The 16,546-nt window shown below is 37.7% G+C and overlaps 2 protein-coding genes and 8 non-coding genes across 24 annotated transcripts in view; 9 read left to right on the top strand and 1 right to left on the bottom strand.

Annotated features, from left to right (window-relative positions):
- The first annotated feature begins 32 nt into the window (after window positions 1-32).
- Window positions 33-10,427, top strand: TAF1D (TATA-box binding protein associated factor, RNA polymerase I subunit D). Of its 10 annotated transcripts, none has more exons than XR_009406578.1 (13): window positions 33-113; window positions 1,697-1,854; window positions 2,572-2,953; window positions 3,792-3,967; window positions 4,520-4,580; window positions 5,239-5,411; window positions 6,412-6,464; window positions 7,460-7,507; window positions 7,731-7,765; window positions 8,527-8,575; window positions 8,954-8,991; window positions 10,021-10,064; window positions 10,308-10,427. XR_009406578.1 is itself a non-coding variant. In XM_059412770.1 (7 exons), the coding sequence occupies exons 2-6, from the start codon at window positions 1,817-1,819 to the stop codon at window positions 5,383-5,385; spliced, it is 804 nt and encodes a 267-aa protein (XP_059268753.1). In that variant the 5' UTR covers window positions 33-113; window positions 1,697-1,816; the 3' UTR covers window positions 5,386-5,411; window positions 5,673-6,025. The 10 variants fall into 10 exon arrangements, 2 of the variants coding, with proteins under 2 accessions (XP_059268753.1, XP_059268714.1); XR_009406574.1 differs by having other exon boundaries at window positions 9,951-10,064; XR_009406576.1 differs by lacking the exon at window positions 33-113 and adding an exon at window positions 120-526 and having other exon boundaries at window positions 9,951-10,064.
- Window positions 5,944-6,069, top strand: LOC132009548 (small nucleolar RNA SNORA40). The gene has a single exon (XR_009402012.1). It is a non-coding gene; the product is annotated as a small nucleolar RNA SNORA40 (small nucleolar RNA).
- On the top strand, window positions 7,278-7,408 carry LOC132009538 (small nucleolar RNA SNORA18). The gene has a single exon (XR_009402003.1). It is a non-coding gene; the product is annotated as a small nucleolar RNA SNORA18 (small nucleolar RNA).
- LOC132009557 (small nucleolar RNA SNORD5) lies at window positions 7,553-7,624 on the top strand. The gene has a single exon (XR_009402017.1). It is a non-coding gene; the product is annotated as a small nucleolar RNA SNORD5 (small nucleolar RNA).
- LOC132009527 (small nucleolar RNA SNORA8) lies at window positions 8,318-8,455 on the top strand. The gene has a single exon (XR_009401992.1). It is a non-coding gene; the product is annotated as a small nucleolar RNA SNORA8 (small nucleolar RNA).
- Window positions 8,702-8,833, top strand: LOC132009531 (small nucleolar RNA SNORA1). Its single transcript, XR_009401996.1, has one exon. It is a non-coding gene; the product is annotated as a small nucleolar RNA SNORA1 (small nucleolar RNA).
- Window positions 9,151-9,223, top strand: LOC132009525 (small nucleolar RNA Z40). The gene has a single exon (XR_009401990.1). It is a non-coding gene; the product is annotated as a small nucleolar RNA Z40 (small nucleolar RNA).
- Window positions 9,603-9,728, top strand: LOC132009537 (small nucleolar RNA SNORA32). The gene has a single exon (XR_009402002.1). It is a non-coding gene; the product is annotated as a small nucleolar RNA SNORA32 (small nucleolar RNA).
- Window positions 10,101-10,227, top strand: LOC132009530 (small nucleolar RNA SNORA25). The gene has a single exon (XR_009401995.1). It is a non-coding gene; the product is annotated as a small nucleolar RNA SNORA25 (small nucleolar RNA).
- Window positions 10,392-16,546, bottom strand: part of CEP295 (centrosomal protein 295) — a 52,856-nt gene continuing 46,701 nt past the window's right edge. For 5 of the 6 annotated variants that reach the window (XM_059412630.1, XM_059412621.1, XM_059412613.1 and 2 more), the window contains 9 exons: window positions 16,058-16,194; window positions 15,182-15,353; window positions 13,793-14,406; window positions 12,922-13,062; window positions 11,304-11,400; window positions 10,988-11,152; window positions 10,801-10,906; window positions 10,610-10,709; window positions 10,392-10,519 (listed from right to left, as the gene is read on the bottom strand). In XM_059412630.1, the coding sequence (XP_059268613.1) occupies window positions 10,481-10,519; window positions 10,610-10,709; window positions 10,801-10,906; window positions 10,988-11,152; window positions 11,304-11,400; window positions 12,922-13,062; window positions 13,793-14,406; window positions 15,182-15,353; window positions 16,058-16,194 (1,571 nt within the window). In that variant the 3' untranslated portion in view covers window positions 10,392-10,480. Of the gene's footprint in view, window positions 10,520-10,609; window positions 10,710-10,800; window positions 10,907-10,987; window positions 11,153-11,303; window positions 11,401-12,921; window positions 13,063-13,792; window positions 14,407-15,181; window positions 15,354-16,057; window positions 16,195-16,546 lie in introns of those variants that run through there. The other variant, XM_059412631.1, reaches the window with a different exon arrangement.

Genomic DNA, 16,546 nt, shown 5'->3' with positions numbered 1-16,546 from the left:
TTGTCAAAATGGCGCCCTTTCCTCGTGGCGTCCGACTGTTCTCGCGAGATTTCGCTCCCACTAGTAGCTGGGTCGCGGAAGAATCCCTCTTTTCGTTCCGCGAGGTTGTGGAGGTGAGCAGTGGTAGGCTGTGGGGGCACTGAGGTTTGGCGTGCAGACCTCCAGGGCCTGCGTTGCGGGGTGCGAGTGCGCCACAGAGCCCCTGAGTGGGCCGGCAGTTTTGGTGCAAGCCATTTGCGAACCTGGGTGGGTAGGAATAAGGTAGGATTGGGCCTGGTGAGCGAGAGGAGCTGGCTTTTCCCGGGATCCCCGCGTTGCTCGGGAGGCTCGAGCCGCGGAAAGCAGGCCCCGAGGGCGGAAGGCTTCGTGGCTGCGCTGTGTGGCCCGCGCCTCCGCGTTCATGGACGTGCTGCCGTGTGTCTGGATGCAGATGTTAAAATTAGGCGTTACGGACAAGTACACGTTTTGTGATTTTTTTCCTAAGTGCGAGGTGACCATTTCTGACGCCTTCCGTGCAGGAGGTGAGGTAGGTGCTTCCTGGACACACGCAATTGCCCCAAGGTCAGGCATACCAAGAGGTTGGAGGGATTGTTAGCACTGCGAAAGCGTGCCGCCTCGCCGCTGGGCCTCCCGCCGGATCTTGGGATGTAGAAGTACGCTGGTTAGGAATGCTTTCTGCAGGGTTTCCGGAAAAGCGGTTTTTTTGAGTTAACTCCACTGTGCTGTAATAACCTAACCTTTTGGTATAATAGCAGTGCCGTTGGACCCAATTTTTGTTAAATTTCGTTTTTGAGCAGTTATTTCTGAATACTTAGGTTTTCGTGTTTTAAAAAAACAACATACCGTGAAATTACCACGAGTCCATCGGACATTTTGCAGATCTCTTAAGATCTTCCTGACCTTTTTGATTTCTTGTATTTGAGCTATTTTGTCATTTTATCCTAGGATTGCTTTCTTCACTATGTTGTCATTCACAAGTATACTAAAGACAACACAGAAACGGAAGAATGTTGGTAGCCCTGTAAGGGAGATGAAGTAGTAAAATAGACTTCTTTTTTTGCCCCCTATTGTCGGATTTTCCAGTGAGATTATAAAAAGACAAAGGGCACCATTGTGTGGTCTGTTAGCCTTTCATTGAAAAGTGAGAATTCATAATTTGTTAGTACTCATAATAGCAAGGAGGTAATATGCCAAGGAAGAGGTTTTAACGAGTGACTTTGATGAATGAGAAGAGGCTGTAAATGGAAATCCAGTAGTTTGGATTGACCTAGTAAATGCTGATTATTTTTCCTGATACAATGAAGCAACACTGCCTTCTGACTTTGTATGTATAAGTTTTTCCAAGGAGTTCCCATCAGCTCTTGAAAAATGGCTTTTGGCCATTAATTGTATGTGAATACTTTTAATTGTATATTGCATAGTTAGTACAATTACATTTTGTATCATGGGAAGATGTTTAACCTTTATTTTTGGAAACGACAGTACTTACTGTTCTGGAATCTTACTCCACTGGATAGATTGAGAAGACAACTGAAAAATGGAAATTGGGAATTCAGTTTCCAGAGTTTAGAATTTGATTTGAAATGGATGATTCTTAACATAAAAATCCTAGGCCTAGTATATGATTTTTGCCTTTATATAAAATGTGACATAATCTGACCACATCCAATTTTGTATTCTTGTTGGCATTGTTCAGAGGAACTACATCACGTTTACTGAATTGTCAGAATTCTGAAGCAAATTACAAGTGGTGAATAAACAATTTGGAGAAGGACTTGGGAGAGTATGTAACGGGAATGAATTTCTCAACTCTATAATGGCATCTAATTCAGCTGTGGAAATTGACAGTGAAAGGTAGGTGCTATTTTAATCAACTCCCACTAGATTTTTACTGCAAAACTGACTAAATTTACTGATAACTTCACTGTATTTTTATTACTGGATAAGTAATAGAGATAATTTTCAAGAATAAGGAAAGAAAAAAATAACTTGTTTTACACAGGTCTTCAGTTTATGTAGTTAACAGTGGGACAGATTCTTAATCCTGGGGAAACAGGAGAGTATTCTCTGGGCCAATTTGGTATCTCTTCCTGGCTAAATCATCCTAATCTTAACAACAGGAAAATAGGTATCAGTGGCGTATCTTGCTTAAAAAATCAGGTTGTTCAGGTAATGCACATTATAATAGTGCTGGCACATGTATATACATGATGGAAATAGCTAGTTAACTGGGAAATCAAATCAGCATTTCTATTGTATTGAAATTAAATGTTTGCTAGGCTACTTTTGTTTTATTTAGAGCAAGCTCTAGCAGTAAACAAGACTGCCTTTGGAAATTAAAATTATTTCTCTTGGAAGGTCATTTTTTGGTAAGTGCTATTGGCAGTATGGCACATGACATTATGGTCCATTTTAGGTGGTCAGAACAAGGTGGTTGGTTTAGTCCTGAGCCCATCTTAAAAATTATCTCGAGCATTTTTTCCTGCTTTTGGTCTGTGGAAGAAAAGTAGCTTATGGTAATAAGCATTTAGTAATATAAAAGTACAATTAATTCTTTCCCCTTTTTTCTAGTGATAACTCTTCTGGTAGCAGCCTATTTAAAACTCAGTGTGTCCCTTACTCACCTAAAAGGGTGCAAAGAAACCGTACTAGAAAGTTTGTTCATTTACCTGAAGTTGCTCAAGCAAGGGATTCATCTAGTGACGACTCTTTCGAACCAAGACCGTTGACTTTAAAAGCTATTTTTGAGAGATTCAAAAACAGAAAACGAAAACGTAAAAAGAAGAAATACAAACCAACAGGAAGACCAAAAGGAAGACCAAAAGGGAGAAAAACCAGTAGACGTTCCCAAATAAATAAGAAACAAGTTCAAGACAAAGGATCTGGGTTCCCATTTTTAGAATCCGAGAGTGCAAGGAAACCATTACCTTGGAGAAAGATTTTAACCTTTGAGGTGAGCCAGTATTTTATATGTGTGGATACTCATAGCTGAAATGTCTGAAATGACTTGTTGGCCACTTTGAGAATTTAGATATGGCTGGAGGAACATGGATGGAATCTGTAACTTTGATAATACTCTTCTGTACACTTACTGCCACTTCAGGACCAGTCTATCCTTTTGCACAGACTTCACCTGGGTGTATTCAGTGAATGTATCCATTTATGAGGTGCTTCAAGGCTGTTGATACAAAATCCCTTGATCTCACCAGGTCTTTAAATATCATCCCTAAAACTCTAGTGATTCCCAGTTTTACAGTAACCTAAGTCAAGCCCATCCATATCTTCTATGTGTAGTGGCTTCCGTGGAGGCCGTTTTCTTTCAGGTACTGAATATTTGATTTTGACAGAATTGCCTGACAAATAACATTTTTAGCATTAGACTCTCAAATACTTGAGTTAAATGATTGCGTAATTTATAAACTTTGCTCTAGAATGGGTGGTTTGAAAGAATACTGATCTTTTATGTTTAAAGCTGATTATATGAACATGGGATTTGTTTCTCTTTGTATTTAAAAATGTCTTTAGAAATCCCCAGACAATACAAGATATGTGCTGAGTTTTTCTTGGTATACCAACTTAGGTAAATTTGATAGCGTGCTAGGTAGATAGTGGATTCCTCTTGGAGCTAGCATCGGGTATATGTGATCCATATACAGCAGAGAGTAATTCAAGACCGCTTAAGAGTTTGGTAAAGGGATCCTTTCCATTTTGGAACATAAGGCATCTGCTAACTCATGGAAGAAAATTCTGCATTTTGTAACATCATTACATGAAGTGTTTCTGATATTTAGCAAGCAGTGGCAAGAGGATTTTTCAACTACCTTGAAAAACTGAAGTATGAATACTACCTCAAGGAATCCTTGAAACAAATGAATGTTGGTGAAGATTTAGAAAAAGAAGATTTTGATAGTCGTAGATACAAATACTTGGATGATGATGGAGCTCTGTCGCCTATTGAAGAGTCAGAGTGAGTTTAATCATGTGACATAATTTTGGTCCTAGGGTCTTTTGTTTTGTTGTTTTTTGGGGGGGGGATTTTATATATTTGATAGAGATCACAGGCAGGCAGAAAGGAGAAGCAGGCTTCCTGCTGAGCGGGCTCAATTTAGGACCCTGAGACCACGACCTGAGCCACCCAGGTGCTCCTTGGTCCTAGATTTTATCAAATTAAATGTTTTTAAATTTTGGTGTTACTTGTTACATGTTATGTTATGGTGTTACAAGTAACCTGTTACATGTTGTTTGTTATGTTACTTATAAGTGTTACTTGTTACATATTAATGTTATGGATTTGTTTATACATTAACATTAATGGGGAGGTACAGATACAATAAGCCATCTGGGTTGTAGTTGAGCTTTGAGCTTGGCACATGAGGCATCCATTTTGGGATGTCCTACATGACAACATAATTTTTCTCCTTACTAACTAATACTGCTATTTTAGTTGTAGATCATGACAGTATATTACTGATAGGGTCTGGATGATTTTGTCGTCTGAGAGTATGTTTTAATGTTACAGAACAGAGGATGGGTCTGCAACAAATGTTGAACAAAATGGCGAATGTGATATCAAATTGGTGGTAAGTGACATTTTTGTCCCATTTGATTTTCGGAGGATAAGCAGTTATTCAGGAAGAATTTAATCCACTAGTTTACTGTCTTAGATTCTGAATTTAATTTCTGAAAGGTTCAATAGATGTGGTACAGGAAATTTAAGAATAAAAATAGGAATTATTGGATACTTGATGAGAACATGGGCTTTTCAGAACTGTTAATAAGTGTTTTTTTCCATTTAAATTTTTTATTTTTTATAAACATATATTTTTATCCCCAGGGGTACAGGTCTGTGAATCACCAGGTTTACACACTTCACAGCCCTCACCATAGCACATACCCTCCCCAATGTCCATAACCCCACCCCCCTTCTCCCAACCCCCCTCCCCCTAGCAACCCTCAGTTTGTTTTGTGAGATTAAGAGTCACTTATGGTTTGTCTCCCTCCCAATCCCATCTTGTTTCATTGATTCTTCTCCTACCCAGAACTGTTAATAAGTCTAATGTGCTTGCTGTTAGATGTCTAATTAGGATTTTCTAATGAAAAAAAAAATAAGCCGAATTTGGGTTTTTAACATCATGCCTTAGTCACCAGGTTATTTTAAGTAATCTAGAGTTAAGTAATGTGTGTAATTATTAAAACAATAAAATTTAGTAGTCATTTAATGATTTTTTTTTAATGCAGGACCATAATGAGTTCATTATAAGTTCTCAAGTACCAAAGATGAAGAATGTGTATATAGAACAAGAGGAATGTACTGAAGAAGCTGCTTTGTCTAAAAAGAGAGCATCAAAGTCTAAAAACATTGGACAAGAGTATAGAATGGCCTGAAAAGAGATAGGAATATGAATGTTAAGGTAAATAGAAGAGAGAAAACAGCTTTTCATAGAAAGTAAAGACGATAAATACAAATACATATGTTGGTGTAGTGATAAAAGAGAACCTGCTAAGGAGAGAAGAAAATCTGAACAAGTTAGTGAAACTTCTAAAGAATTACTAGAAAAAATATTTTAAAAAACAGTGAAATTATCACAGAAAATTGAGGCTAGAATAGCAGAAATAATCACTTGAGAAATCATAAACAGAAGATCGATTTTGCCTATACTTATTCATTTCAGGGTAAGCACTTCCAGGTGTTAGTTGTGCATTCAACTCAAGGAAGTACAGAGATTGTAATCCTGAAAAAATCACTAATGATGGACAACCAACCATCCATTCCTCAAGAGTACCCGAAACGATTTTGATGGCTGTTTCACTCAAAAGTGACCTTTAGCTTCAAATGTGTAGTACTCTAATAACTTATTAGTTACCTAGACTCTTTAACTACCAATTTTCATCACTACTGTATATTGCTGATTGTGCCACTAAATGTCTACTATATTTTATGATCGCACTTTTGCTGTTTTTGTTTAGTTTGTGAACAAAGACTTAGACAAAGTGCAAAAAATAAATCCTCTTTTGCAACCCAGAACTCATGGCTCAGTATGAGTTTTGATACAGATAAGAAGGAACAAGATCCGGGGTGCCTGGGTGGCTCAGTGGGTTAAAGCTTTTGCCTTCAGCTCAGGTCATGATCTCAGGGTTCTGGGATCAAGCCCTGCATCGGGCTCTCTGATCAGGGAGCCTGCTTTCCCCTCTCTCTCTCCTTGTGATCTGTCAAATAAATAAAAAATCTTCAAGAAGGAACAAGAGTCCCTAAGACAGATTAAAGTCATAGTGGGGGGGTACTGACAAACCTGAAGGACGATTCCAGGACTGTAAAATTAACTAGAAGCATATAAGGGAAATCTCAGCTGTACTGAATTAGTATTCTAATTTTAATGTTGACATGAAACAAAGATGCCTTGTTTTTTGTAGGCTTTTCACTTGAACACAATGTCTGGGATTAAAGGTACATCTTACACTTTTAGGTGAGTCGATCAGATTTGTTGAAATCTACTTTGTCAGACAGTTCATACCTCCACGGGTTTCATTACTAAAAGACATTTTGCGATTTTACAATTTGATGTTTCAGAAAAACGAATTTTAGTGGTCACACATTTTATAGGGGAAGGTGCAAGCTTCACTTTACTTGCAGGAAAGGGTTTCCATAAACTCTAAGTTAGTTTATATTGAAATAATCAGAATACTGGATATTTCTGTTTCATGCATTTATTTTAAACCAAAGCATAATCTAAAATAAGATATAGGATTTAACAGTGTAATGTTAGAAATGATTAGAGGACACAAGATTACCTAAATCTGAATGATGCAAAGTTTAATTAAAAAGCACCCAATTTGTTTATCTTCCAGTGATTTTCTGAATGGGAACAACAATATAGCCACCTTAATATTTTCCCATATTTTTTTATAAGTGACATCAAATAATGATCGCTCTTAAGATGAGGCAAAAAAATTAAACACTTTGCTGTAATCTGGGGATGTCCTAGACAAAATAAACTGTGATACTGGAGTTTGCTGAAATCAAGACTTAAGTATGGAAATCTTCCTTTGGTGGTTCTCTAGTAGCTATTTTGTACTTACCTTCAGTCTTTGGTCTTTATTCTCAGTATAGACTGACTCCTTCCTGTAAGTATTTTAAAAATCCTTAATGTGTAAAATATGTGGAATGATTTAATTTGTAAATACTTGGCTTTTTGCACACCTTTGAACTCAGAGACTTAGAACAGATCACAGTTCTAATTGTTTTTCCTGTGGAATCTTCCAATTTTAAAATAAACAGTGTTGAGGTCTATCCCGATGGGGCTTTTTCTGTAGACCTACATCGTTGGAAACGCCTCATAGAGTATTTGTGTGGTTTCCTTTATTCACAGAACTATGTGTTAGATCTGTGGGAAAGAACTGCAGGACACTTAACATTACCTGCTAAAACTCTGACCTAATAGTTATGTTTTTTAAATCTTAGGTATTGGTGTATCCCAATAATCTGTACAGTTCTAGGGTGATAGTTTAGGTAAGTTTTCATTGGGGACAGTGTAATCTTTGGGGTACTGTTACAGTTCAGATGATGAATTTAATTGTTCAACTGCTGGATGATACAGACATGAACTAAAACTTAATTCTGACAGAGCTGGTTATAGCTTAAAAAAAACAGTTTGGATACTAATCATATATTTAGGTTTTGGATTTTAATCAAACTTAAAACTGTCCTTAATCTTTTGATGTTTTATCTATAGGGGTGAATATGATTTGAACTCACTCATATTTAGAGGTAGGTGGAAAATCCAGTTTTTGTTGAAATTTATTAAGGATCCAAAAGTTCTGAAAAGTAAGTTGTGAGGTCAGCATACTGTTGTGTGCAGTAGTTATCTGGGTATGCAACAGAAGTATCAAGATCTTGATAGAAATATTTGCCACAATACTTGACAAACTGAAGAGACTGCACGTCTAGGGAGTAACATGAAAATGCCCTCTTCTGTATCTTTATTAAGTAGTTCCTATGGTTCATCCTAATAACATATTTGGATATATTACAACAGAGATATTGAGGGTTTTTTTTTTAAGGAATTCTGCTTAATAATAGCAACTAATCTTGATTTCTAATGCAAAGTTTCTTTTAGTGATTTGACTTAACAGTTCTGTATGTGCTTTATACAGAGACAGGAAAGATAATCAGGACTAGGTTTATGTACTTAAGATGGAGGTAAAGTAGTTGTCTTATTGGAATGACAGGAATAATTACAAGAACTGAAATTTGTAGAGACGTTTCTCAGGAGGTAGCATTGTAGCCTATAGGTAGAGGTGTTTATATATCTGGCAGGATCGCACTGCATGGTATCTGCCCTCAGCAGCTCATTCCTGCTGGGTGTTCAAAGGACAGTGCAATAGAAACTCGGTATCTGGCATCGTTGGTTTTCTTGGCTTCGTGCATGTTAAACCTGGTATTTTTACTGAAACAGTATTCTTAACGGTTTTTTATACTGCTCAGCTTGAGATAATTTTCAAGAGGAAGTAATGCTTCTCCTTTTCTAGGGTGTTTGAAAATGAGAACCAGACAGATCCACACTCAGACCCTAAACAGGTAAGGCTTAAATTTCAGTTGCTTCTAGTGGCTTCTTGTTTTTTTCTGGTTAGCAAAACAGCAGGACTTCAGTACAGAGAGGCAGAAAGTTTGTATAGATTTTAAGATGGAGAGGAACTTCAATAAAGCCTCATTGTAGATGGAAATGGGCACCATTGTTCATGGTGTCCAGAAATTAATGTGGCTACATTGAGACACAGGTTATGCTTCCATCACAGCAAGTTTATTGCTGTGGTGACAATGAGGCCTGTAACATTTTCTCTTACGTTCATGGAGTAGAGTGGAAGAAATAAGACAAGCATTAGAAACAGATAAGGAATGATTTTAGATCTGTTTGCCAAAATAGCAGTCAGTGCACTTCTACAATTTGACTTCTAGGGCCCTGAAGTAAAGACATTGGATGCCAAAGATTATAGGTAAGATTTCCCCTAAGAAGCCCTAGGAGATGGAATCCATTAATCTACCTAATTTTGAAAGCCACTAGTCCTGGTAGTTCATTACCTCACCACTTTAAACACAAAACCCTAGATGTTGAAAGGCTGCAGTTTGTGTTTATACTGTTTGCCAGTGATTTGTGATGTTATGATGATGGGCAAAATGTTCAACTGCTCTGAATGCGCTGAATGAAAGTAGCCTTTCTGAACATCCAACTAAATGAGATCTGTGCTTTCCAGCAAAAGCTCTAAAGTAAAAGTTAACTGAAACGTGAATAGTTACTTTGGAGTTAACCGGAGGGCATTTCATGCCAATTAGGGTATGAATGCAAATGAATATAGCTTTAGTTTAAAATATCTTTGTTCCCAAAATTTAAATGAATTGGATTGAAAGCAATTTTCAGCACATATTAGTATAGAACTGGGTTTCAGGATACTTGGGAAACTAATTAACTGCATTTTGAAAAATATAGTCTGAACTTTAAAATGTTCCATAGGTGGGGAGTTCTTAAATTATGTCCGTATTCAAATGGAGATGCAAGAAACCCAGCTGAAAGAACTCTGGCAAGTTAATTTGCTGTTGCACTGTATAATGGTCATTACCAAGGCTTTGAGAATGCAGTTTCTCATTTGCTGTGGACATGACCATAAAAAAATTTTCCCACTAGGTTTTCTTTCTTTCTGCTACTTTGCTAGCATTCAGCCTACTGGGAACATTTTACCAACTATGTTCTATTTCCATTGCCTTAGATTAGCCCTGTCCAGTATAAATTTAACAGAAGCCATACTTGATTTGGTAATGGTCCTATTTCAGCTTCTCATCTGAACATACATGGCTAGTATACTGAACAGTGCATGCCTAGATCTCTAAGAGATGTCTTTTGCTAACTCCTTCCATATTGTAAATAACCATGCAACTTGTAATGTAATATATTTAATAGAGGGAGGCTGGCTTCAGTTTACATGATCATCTCTGGAAATGGAACCTTACTTTATGTTCCTGTTATATAGGAGTGACAGTGACAACTGTGGATTGATCAAGTTCTTTTTAAAAGGTATGTACACATTTGAAAAAATGACCTATAATTTATAGGTCATTTCAAAGAGGGCTTGCGGGACTAAAACCAAGAGCTCTTAACGCTGTGACCAAATATTAGAGTTCTCCATAGGATGTAATAGTTACTCAATAGTGCTATGTTTTCCTGAGGAGATACAAGATTTAGCTGCTTCTGTGATTGGTCAAGTGGGAAAGAAATGTCTCCCAAGTTTAACTAATGTATATATACTCTCGTTCTCAGGGCTGTTTTGAAGATTATGATTCTAACTTTGGAGGAACTATGGTGATGAGCAGTGACTGGCAGTGGAAGTAATCACATATAAAAACTCCTTAAATAAAAATTTATTGGCTTTAAATAATTTTTGCCTATGTTACACATAATTTAAAAAAAAACTTTACACTTTTAGTAGAAAGTCAGCATGTATTTTTGGCTCTAAGTTTCTCCAGTGTTTGCTGTGGAGGGAATAAAAAAACCAAAAATTTAGTATGTTACCCATTGTAGTATACCCTAGACACAGAAAAATTGTAGGGGGCCTAGTTCACCTTATGAAATTCTTTAGCCCTTGCTCTGTTTTGGGTGTAGGCATCTTGCTTTGCTTTCTCTTCCCTTTGCTGTTTGACTTCAGCTAGCTGATTGTATGATCTGTAAGAAATGTATACGCAGAACTAAGGATGGAATGTGAATTCCTATTCATACACGCACACACACATACACCCCCACACACCACCTGTACCTTAGGGCTCTTTGATGCATGAGGGCTTCTGCAGTCTTTCTGTCTTCAGGAAGTGACACTCTAACCTTAACTTTATTCACACCCTTCAGGCGATTCACAGATGAGCCTGAGCAGAGAACAAGTGACTTGGCAAATATTACAATGCTTCATTCTCTGTGCGAGCTGATGCAGATTATGTGGAACATACCTGTAGGTTTCTCCTTAGCTATTTTGATTTGAGAATTTTCAGAAATACGAATTTTATTCTTTATTTCTTTCTGTCTCTGGGAGGATCTTTCTATAAATGATTTTTTCCTCTTTATAAATGCTTCTTGTAAGCTCCCAGGTAGAGCTATAATCTTTGGAGGGGTTTCTGTTTTTTTAAAAAAAAAAAAAAAGAAGCTTTTAATATTGTGGTAGTAGTACACAACAAGATTGTGGGGCAGTGTGACTATTGGAACTGAATGGGGAACTCTGCTGGCCCCTTGGGTAACACTAACCATTTCAGATGCTCAAGGGCCTACCTGCAGACACAAACATGTGCTCCTCCGCGCAGTGTTCAGATACATCTGGATAATCCAAGGTTTCTGTTACTGTTACAAAAGGTAGAAGTTCACTCACCTAATTGCAAATAAAAGGAAAAAAAAATTATAGATGAATTTATGGCTTCATCTCTGAACAGTATCACAAGCATAGGTTCTAAAACCTTTAACAATTTCTAAATCCCCGGTTTCCTCAGATAGACAGATGTGGTCTTTGGGGGAGGTAGGCAGCGATGCCTTACTCTAATCCTTAAATGCAGTATAGGAATCTGTGTCCCATAAACTTCTATTCTATTCTATCCTTTGTGCTGGTTCTCATAAGACTTAAGTTTTCTGGGAAGGGAAGTTAAAAAAAAAAAAAAAAAGACTATTCCTATTAAAATGTTTTATCTGACCAGCCTACTCTAGCCAAAAGCCCCCCCCTCACCCCCATTCCTGTCAAGTTCTTCCAAACCACTTCTGCATCGGCCCTACTTGTCTCCTGCTTTCCCAAATTACCCTTATCAGTAACCACAGCAACCAGTCCTAGGTATGGAGCCATTTTTTAGATAAGTAATTTAATATAGTATCAGGCCGTAAGAAAAGTCCTGCCACAATACTATAGAGAATCTGGGCTTTGTAAGAGGGTAATTTAATAGACTGCATCAAATAGTTGGTGGGTTGGGATTTAGATTTTCTGTTTCCAGGCTGCAGTTCTGTGATCAATGAATTTACCATAACCTAGAGTCCTTATTAATTAACTAGAATTAAGTTTGTGGCATGATTCCCTCCAATGACTATCTCCTAAGCAGTGAAGTGGGCCAGGAGGAATGGTTTGCTTGCACTGGAGAAAACTATAAAGAACCTGTAGCTAGGGGCGCCTGGGTGGCTCAGGGGGTTTAAAGCCTCTGCCTTCGGCTCGGGTCATGATCCCAGGGTCCTGGGATCGAGCTCCGCATCAGGCTCTCTGCTCTGCAGGGAGCCTGCTTCCTCCCCTCTCTGCCTGCCTCTCTGCCTACTTGTGGATCTCTGACAAATAAATAAATAAAATCTTTAAAAAAAAAAAAAAAAAAGAACCTGTAGCTAACAGAACTCAAAACCCATTTTTGTGTTTCATAACTTGAAATATATCTTCATTTTTTCTTTGGGACTGACCCACACAAAATAAACTTAAAAGGTAATAGCACTCATTTTGTATCCCCCTCGGGTCTGATTTTTACCTATTCTAGAGCTCCACTGCCTTTTTTGGAACAAAATCAATATATCACTGAATCAATTCATTCCTGAGTTCCAGTAATTCCAGGTCCTAATGAAAACTATAGCGTCATAAGATGAATGTCTTTAGGGCTATTAAATGGCACAACACAATGCTATCAGGCAGTTTGAGAGCTGGTTCTTCCTGTCTGCTGTCCGGTGCTTGTAAGCACAGTAACCTCTGCCTGTTCACTATGTAGTTGAGTGCATTTGTACCCAGAAAGGGGAAGGAAATTAGTTGGCAAACAATTCTAATGTAAAAAATGCCATGCAGAAACTACTTAAAAGACATGTTGCCTTACTCTCAGTTTATTGTGTTGCTCTATTAATGAGGTGTATTCACATTAAAGAGAGCTATGAAGTTTACCTGAGAACTGCTTTTTGCCTCATTTCCTTTCCTTTCTTCTAGTGTTAGATTTGCAAGATCCATTTCAGCAATACTGATATCACTGGTGCTTAGTAATGTAAGCTCTGGTTCTTCTATTATACCATGGCCAGACTCTGTCTCCTGTGCAATAAAATTCAAAAGGAAACCATATGCTTAAAACATTAAAAATACAAAAATAATCTGTTACAGAGGAAGAACAATGGTGGTCCGTGAAGACCACAGTGGTGCCTTCCCCAACCCCTGACCCACTTTTAGAAATACTTAGGACTTTGGGGATGGGCAAAATAATTGTCTGAAAGTAGCTACTGCAAGGGTTGTAAGCCCAAATGCTTATTATGGGGCTACACAGATAGTACAAATGCAGGTTGACTGGGAGCTGTGTAGGACCTGAGGGCGTAATCTAGATAAGTAGCTGGTGCGGTGCAGCCAGATGGAGGCCACTGTTGCCAAACCACATTTTTAGAGGAAGTATCTTTAATTACTGAACAAGAATTTGCAAAACAAACACAAAACCACCCAAAACCGGCAAAATAAAACACACAATGTGGCCCAGATGTCACTCTTGCTGTCAATATAATTTCTAATCTATGTTTATCAGTAGAAGAACAAACTACTAGAAAGTGAAAACCATATTCAGGTGACTGGAGTTGAAACAAGAAGATCAAAGAGGCTGAAGCACAGGTCAAGCCATCAGAAAAAAGATGCGTCAACTGGGACCAGACCTTTTGGAGATTTCCAATGATTACGAGATTGACTATCTCAGGAATATCAGCAAGAATTTCAGTTGTTTCTCTTGAATTTGGTTTCAAAAGACTTGTGGAAATGAATTTATATACAACATTTCACTTACCCACACTGGAATAGAGCTCTGTAATGATCCAGAACTTAAAAAGAGCTCTGACTCTCCTAGGTGAGAAAGGTTTCCTGGGATTTTTGGAGTTTCTGTCTTAGTGGAATTCTTAAAATACTTTTCATTCTCAACAGAATATGGTGCTTGAACTGAAGTTCCCCTTTCTACTGTTCTGACACAGGATTGAGAATCCATTTCCTCCACATGTGAATTTATATTTAAAACCCCAAGGCTTTCAGTTTTATCTCCATCAAGTCCTCTTTCTGATGGTTCTTCAAAGCCCAGTCTTTCTTTTCTGCCTTGGGGTTGGGCTTTTGTTGAGCACTCACTAGAGGTAGACCCACACGGCGTGCTATACTGTAGACTTAAGGGATGAAATACATTAGCCTCATCAGAGGAACTGAAAACTGAACTCTGTAAATTTTCTACACAGAGGTGGAAATGAACACTTTTTTTCTTATTTTGTATTTCAGTCTGTTCAGAATAGTTCTGACTTTCCATGCCTTGGGAAGAATCTCTTGCTTCAATGCTAAAAATACTTGGTAAATCAATATGTTGGCTCCCCTCCTGTGAAGAAAATTCTGGCAGAAGCTGTTGAAAAGATTGTTCAGATCCTGAAAGAAATAAGTTTAACCATAATTACATGTTGTAAAACCTGGATACAGATACAATCTCTAATAGTCTGACTAAATTATAAATAATGAAGCCAGATTACAATGAATAGAAAACTAAAAGAATGGCCAGAGTGATTTTCAAATAATTCTGCTCCTACCATGTATTTTCTCCTAATAAAATATGGTTATTAGGAATGATGAGGACTCTTCCCTAAGAGAATACTGATTTTAATGATGGAACTTAGACTAAAATGTACATGTGTATCTCAAATAAAAATATGTATGTGTGTGTATATATAAAGTTTGTACAAGAAGTTTTAGAAGAATACCTAAAACTCTAAGGGTTGAGCAGGACTTTTGCTTTTATTTTATCAAGTTCAGAATTGTAAAAATGCAAACTGAGCATTATTCTGTTATTGAAATGAATACACAGAGAAACAGAAGCTGTGACACTGGAAATGGGTGAAGACAGGACTGACCAAGTGGTGCTAGGCACACCAAGGAAAATGGGTGTAATGGGTGTAAATAAAGCAAAAGTTGTTTGTTTTTTTTTTTTTAAAGATTTTATTTATTTATTTGACAGACAGAGATCACAAGTAGGGAGAGAGGCAGGCAGAGAGAGAGGAGGGGAAGAAGGCTCCCTGCTGAGCAGAGAGCCCGATGTGGGGCTCGATCCCAGGACCCTGAGATCATGACCCGAGCCGAAGGCAGAGGCTTTAACCCACTGAGCCACCCAGGCGCCCCAAAGCAAAAGTATTTTTTAACTTAATCATACCTTCAGTCTTTTCTGTGGCAAATATCTGAGCAGCAGCATGAGCCAAAGGAGGGTCCAGCTGCTGGTTTGGGCTTGTGTTAGAAGAATTCAGGCTGGTTTTCAGTGCGGTAAAAGAAACTGTGCTTCTGGGTGTTGCAACAGTGTGGTGGCTTTCACACGAAGAATCTGAGTTCTGATGGAAAACAACAGGTTAAGGCTGAAATACTGATTATGTATTACCAACTGGATTAATAGTCATGTTCCTATGATACTACTCTGCCTTAATTACCACTTCACTTTCACACTATTACTTTACTTAAACCCAATTCTTCCATTTCAGTTAATATGAAAGAGACTTTGACAAAAATTATTAGAAAACTGCAAATTAACCATAGTTTAGAATACAATGAAATCATTTTCAAAGGCAGGAACTATTATGTAGGACAGCCTGGGATGTCAGGGTATGGGAGTGGAAAGACCGAGGTTCAAATCTCAGCTGCCTTACTATATAGAAAGAGGCCTTAAATTTTATAAAATTAGTAATAAACACAAACCATAAAAATATTCTTGAGCATTTTATGCATGGTACTCATTAGCCAGAGATAAGGCTGACAGGACAAAATTCTAGTACAGCTTGTTTTCAATCTTGGCTCCACATCAGAATCGCTTGGGGAGCGATTATCAGAAATTATCTGATTATCAGAAAAGAGTTTCTGATAATCTAAGCACGCCTAGGGATTCTGATTTAATTGGTCTGGGTACAGCCTGGACACTGGGATTTTTAAAAGCTTTCCATGTGATTCTAATTGGCAGCAAGGTGAGGAACTACTGTTCTTTTTTTTGTTGTTGTTCTTGTTTTTAGAAATTCACAGCAATGAAGCACCGACATTAATGTACCTGGTAAAAGTCTCTGCTGTCTTGAGAAATCCCAGAATATGATGATATATCAAAATCTGGATGTGGTTCTAAGGGTTTAAATAGCTGACGATGCAAATTTGGAAAAGTGTGTTCCAACTCCGGAAAGTCAAGGTCAACTGTTGTAATGTTGAGAAGAAAGATTAATTTTAGGTAACTGCAATTTAATGAAATTACTTCCATTTTTTTCATTGTCAGCAGACACTTTCAAATTAAGTCCTATCATTATGTCCCACATACAAAAAATGAGGATACGCTCAATGACCAAAACCTTTGACCAAGTTTCCATTTTCCACATTCCAAAGTCTTATGACATTAATTAGAAGAAGACACTATGATCACTGCTTTGCTAGAAGTGCTGGTTATTCTCACTTATTTTAGTATCTGTGATTTAAAAAAAGAAGAAAAGTTCCTGTACAGGGTGTTACTATGGGCCTGGCATCGTACTTCATGTGTATTATATCATTTAAT

This window comes from Mustela nigripes, chromosome 1, assembly GCF_022355385.1.
Source record: "Mustela nigripes isolate SB6536 chromosome 1, MUSNIG.SB6536, whole genome shotgun sequence".
Lineage (NCBI taxonomy): Eukaryota > Metazoa > Chordata > Mammalia > Carnivora > Mustelidae > Mustela > Mustela nigripes.
The sequence above is the reverse complement of the archived record's forward strand: the minus strand, read 5'-3'. Positions and strand labels throughout refer to the sequence as shown.

Coding starts and splice junctions, on each gene's coding strand:
- TAF1D (XM_059412770.1), top strand. CDS start 1,817: ATGGCATCTAATTCAGCTGTGGAAATTGACAGTGAAAG. Junction 1,855..2,571: donor GTGGAAATTGACAGTGAAAG/GTAGGTGCTATT, acceptor CCTTTTTTCTAG/TGATAACTCTTCTGGTAGCA. Junction 3,968..4,519: donor TCGCCTATTGAAGAGTCAGA/GTGAGTTTAATC, acceptor TTAATGTTACAG/AACAGAGGATGGGTCTGCAA.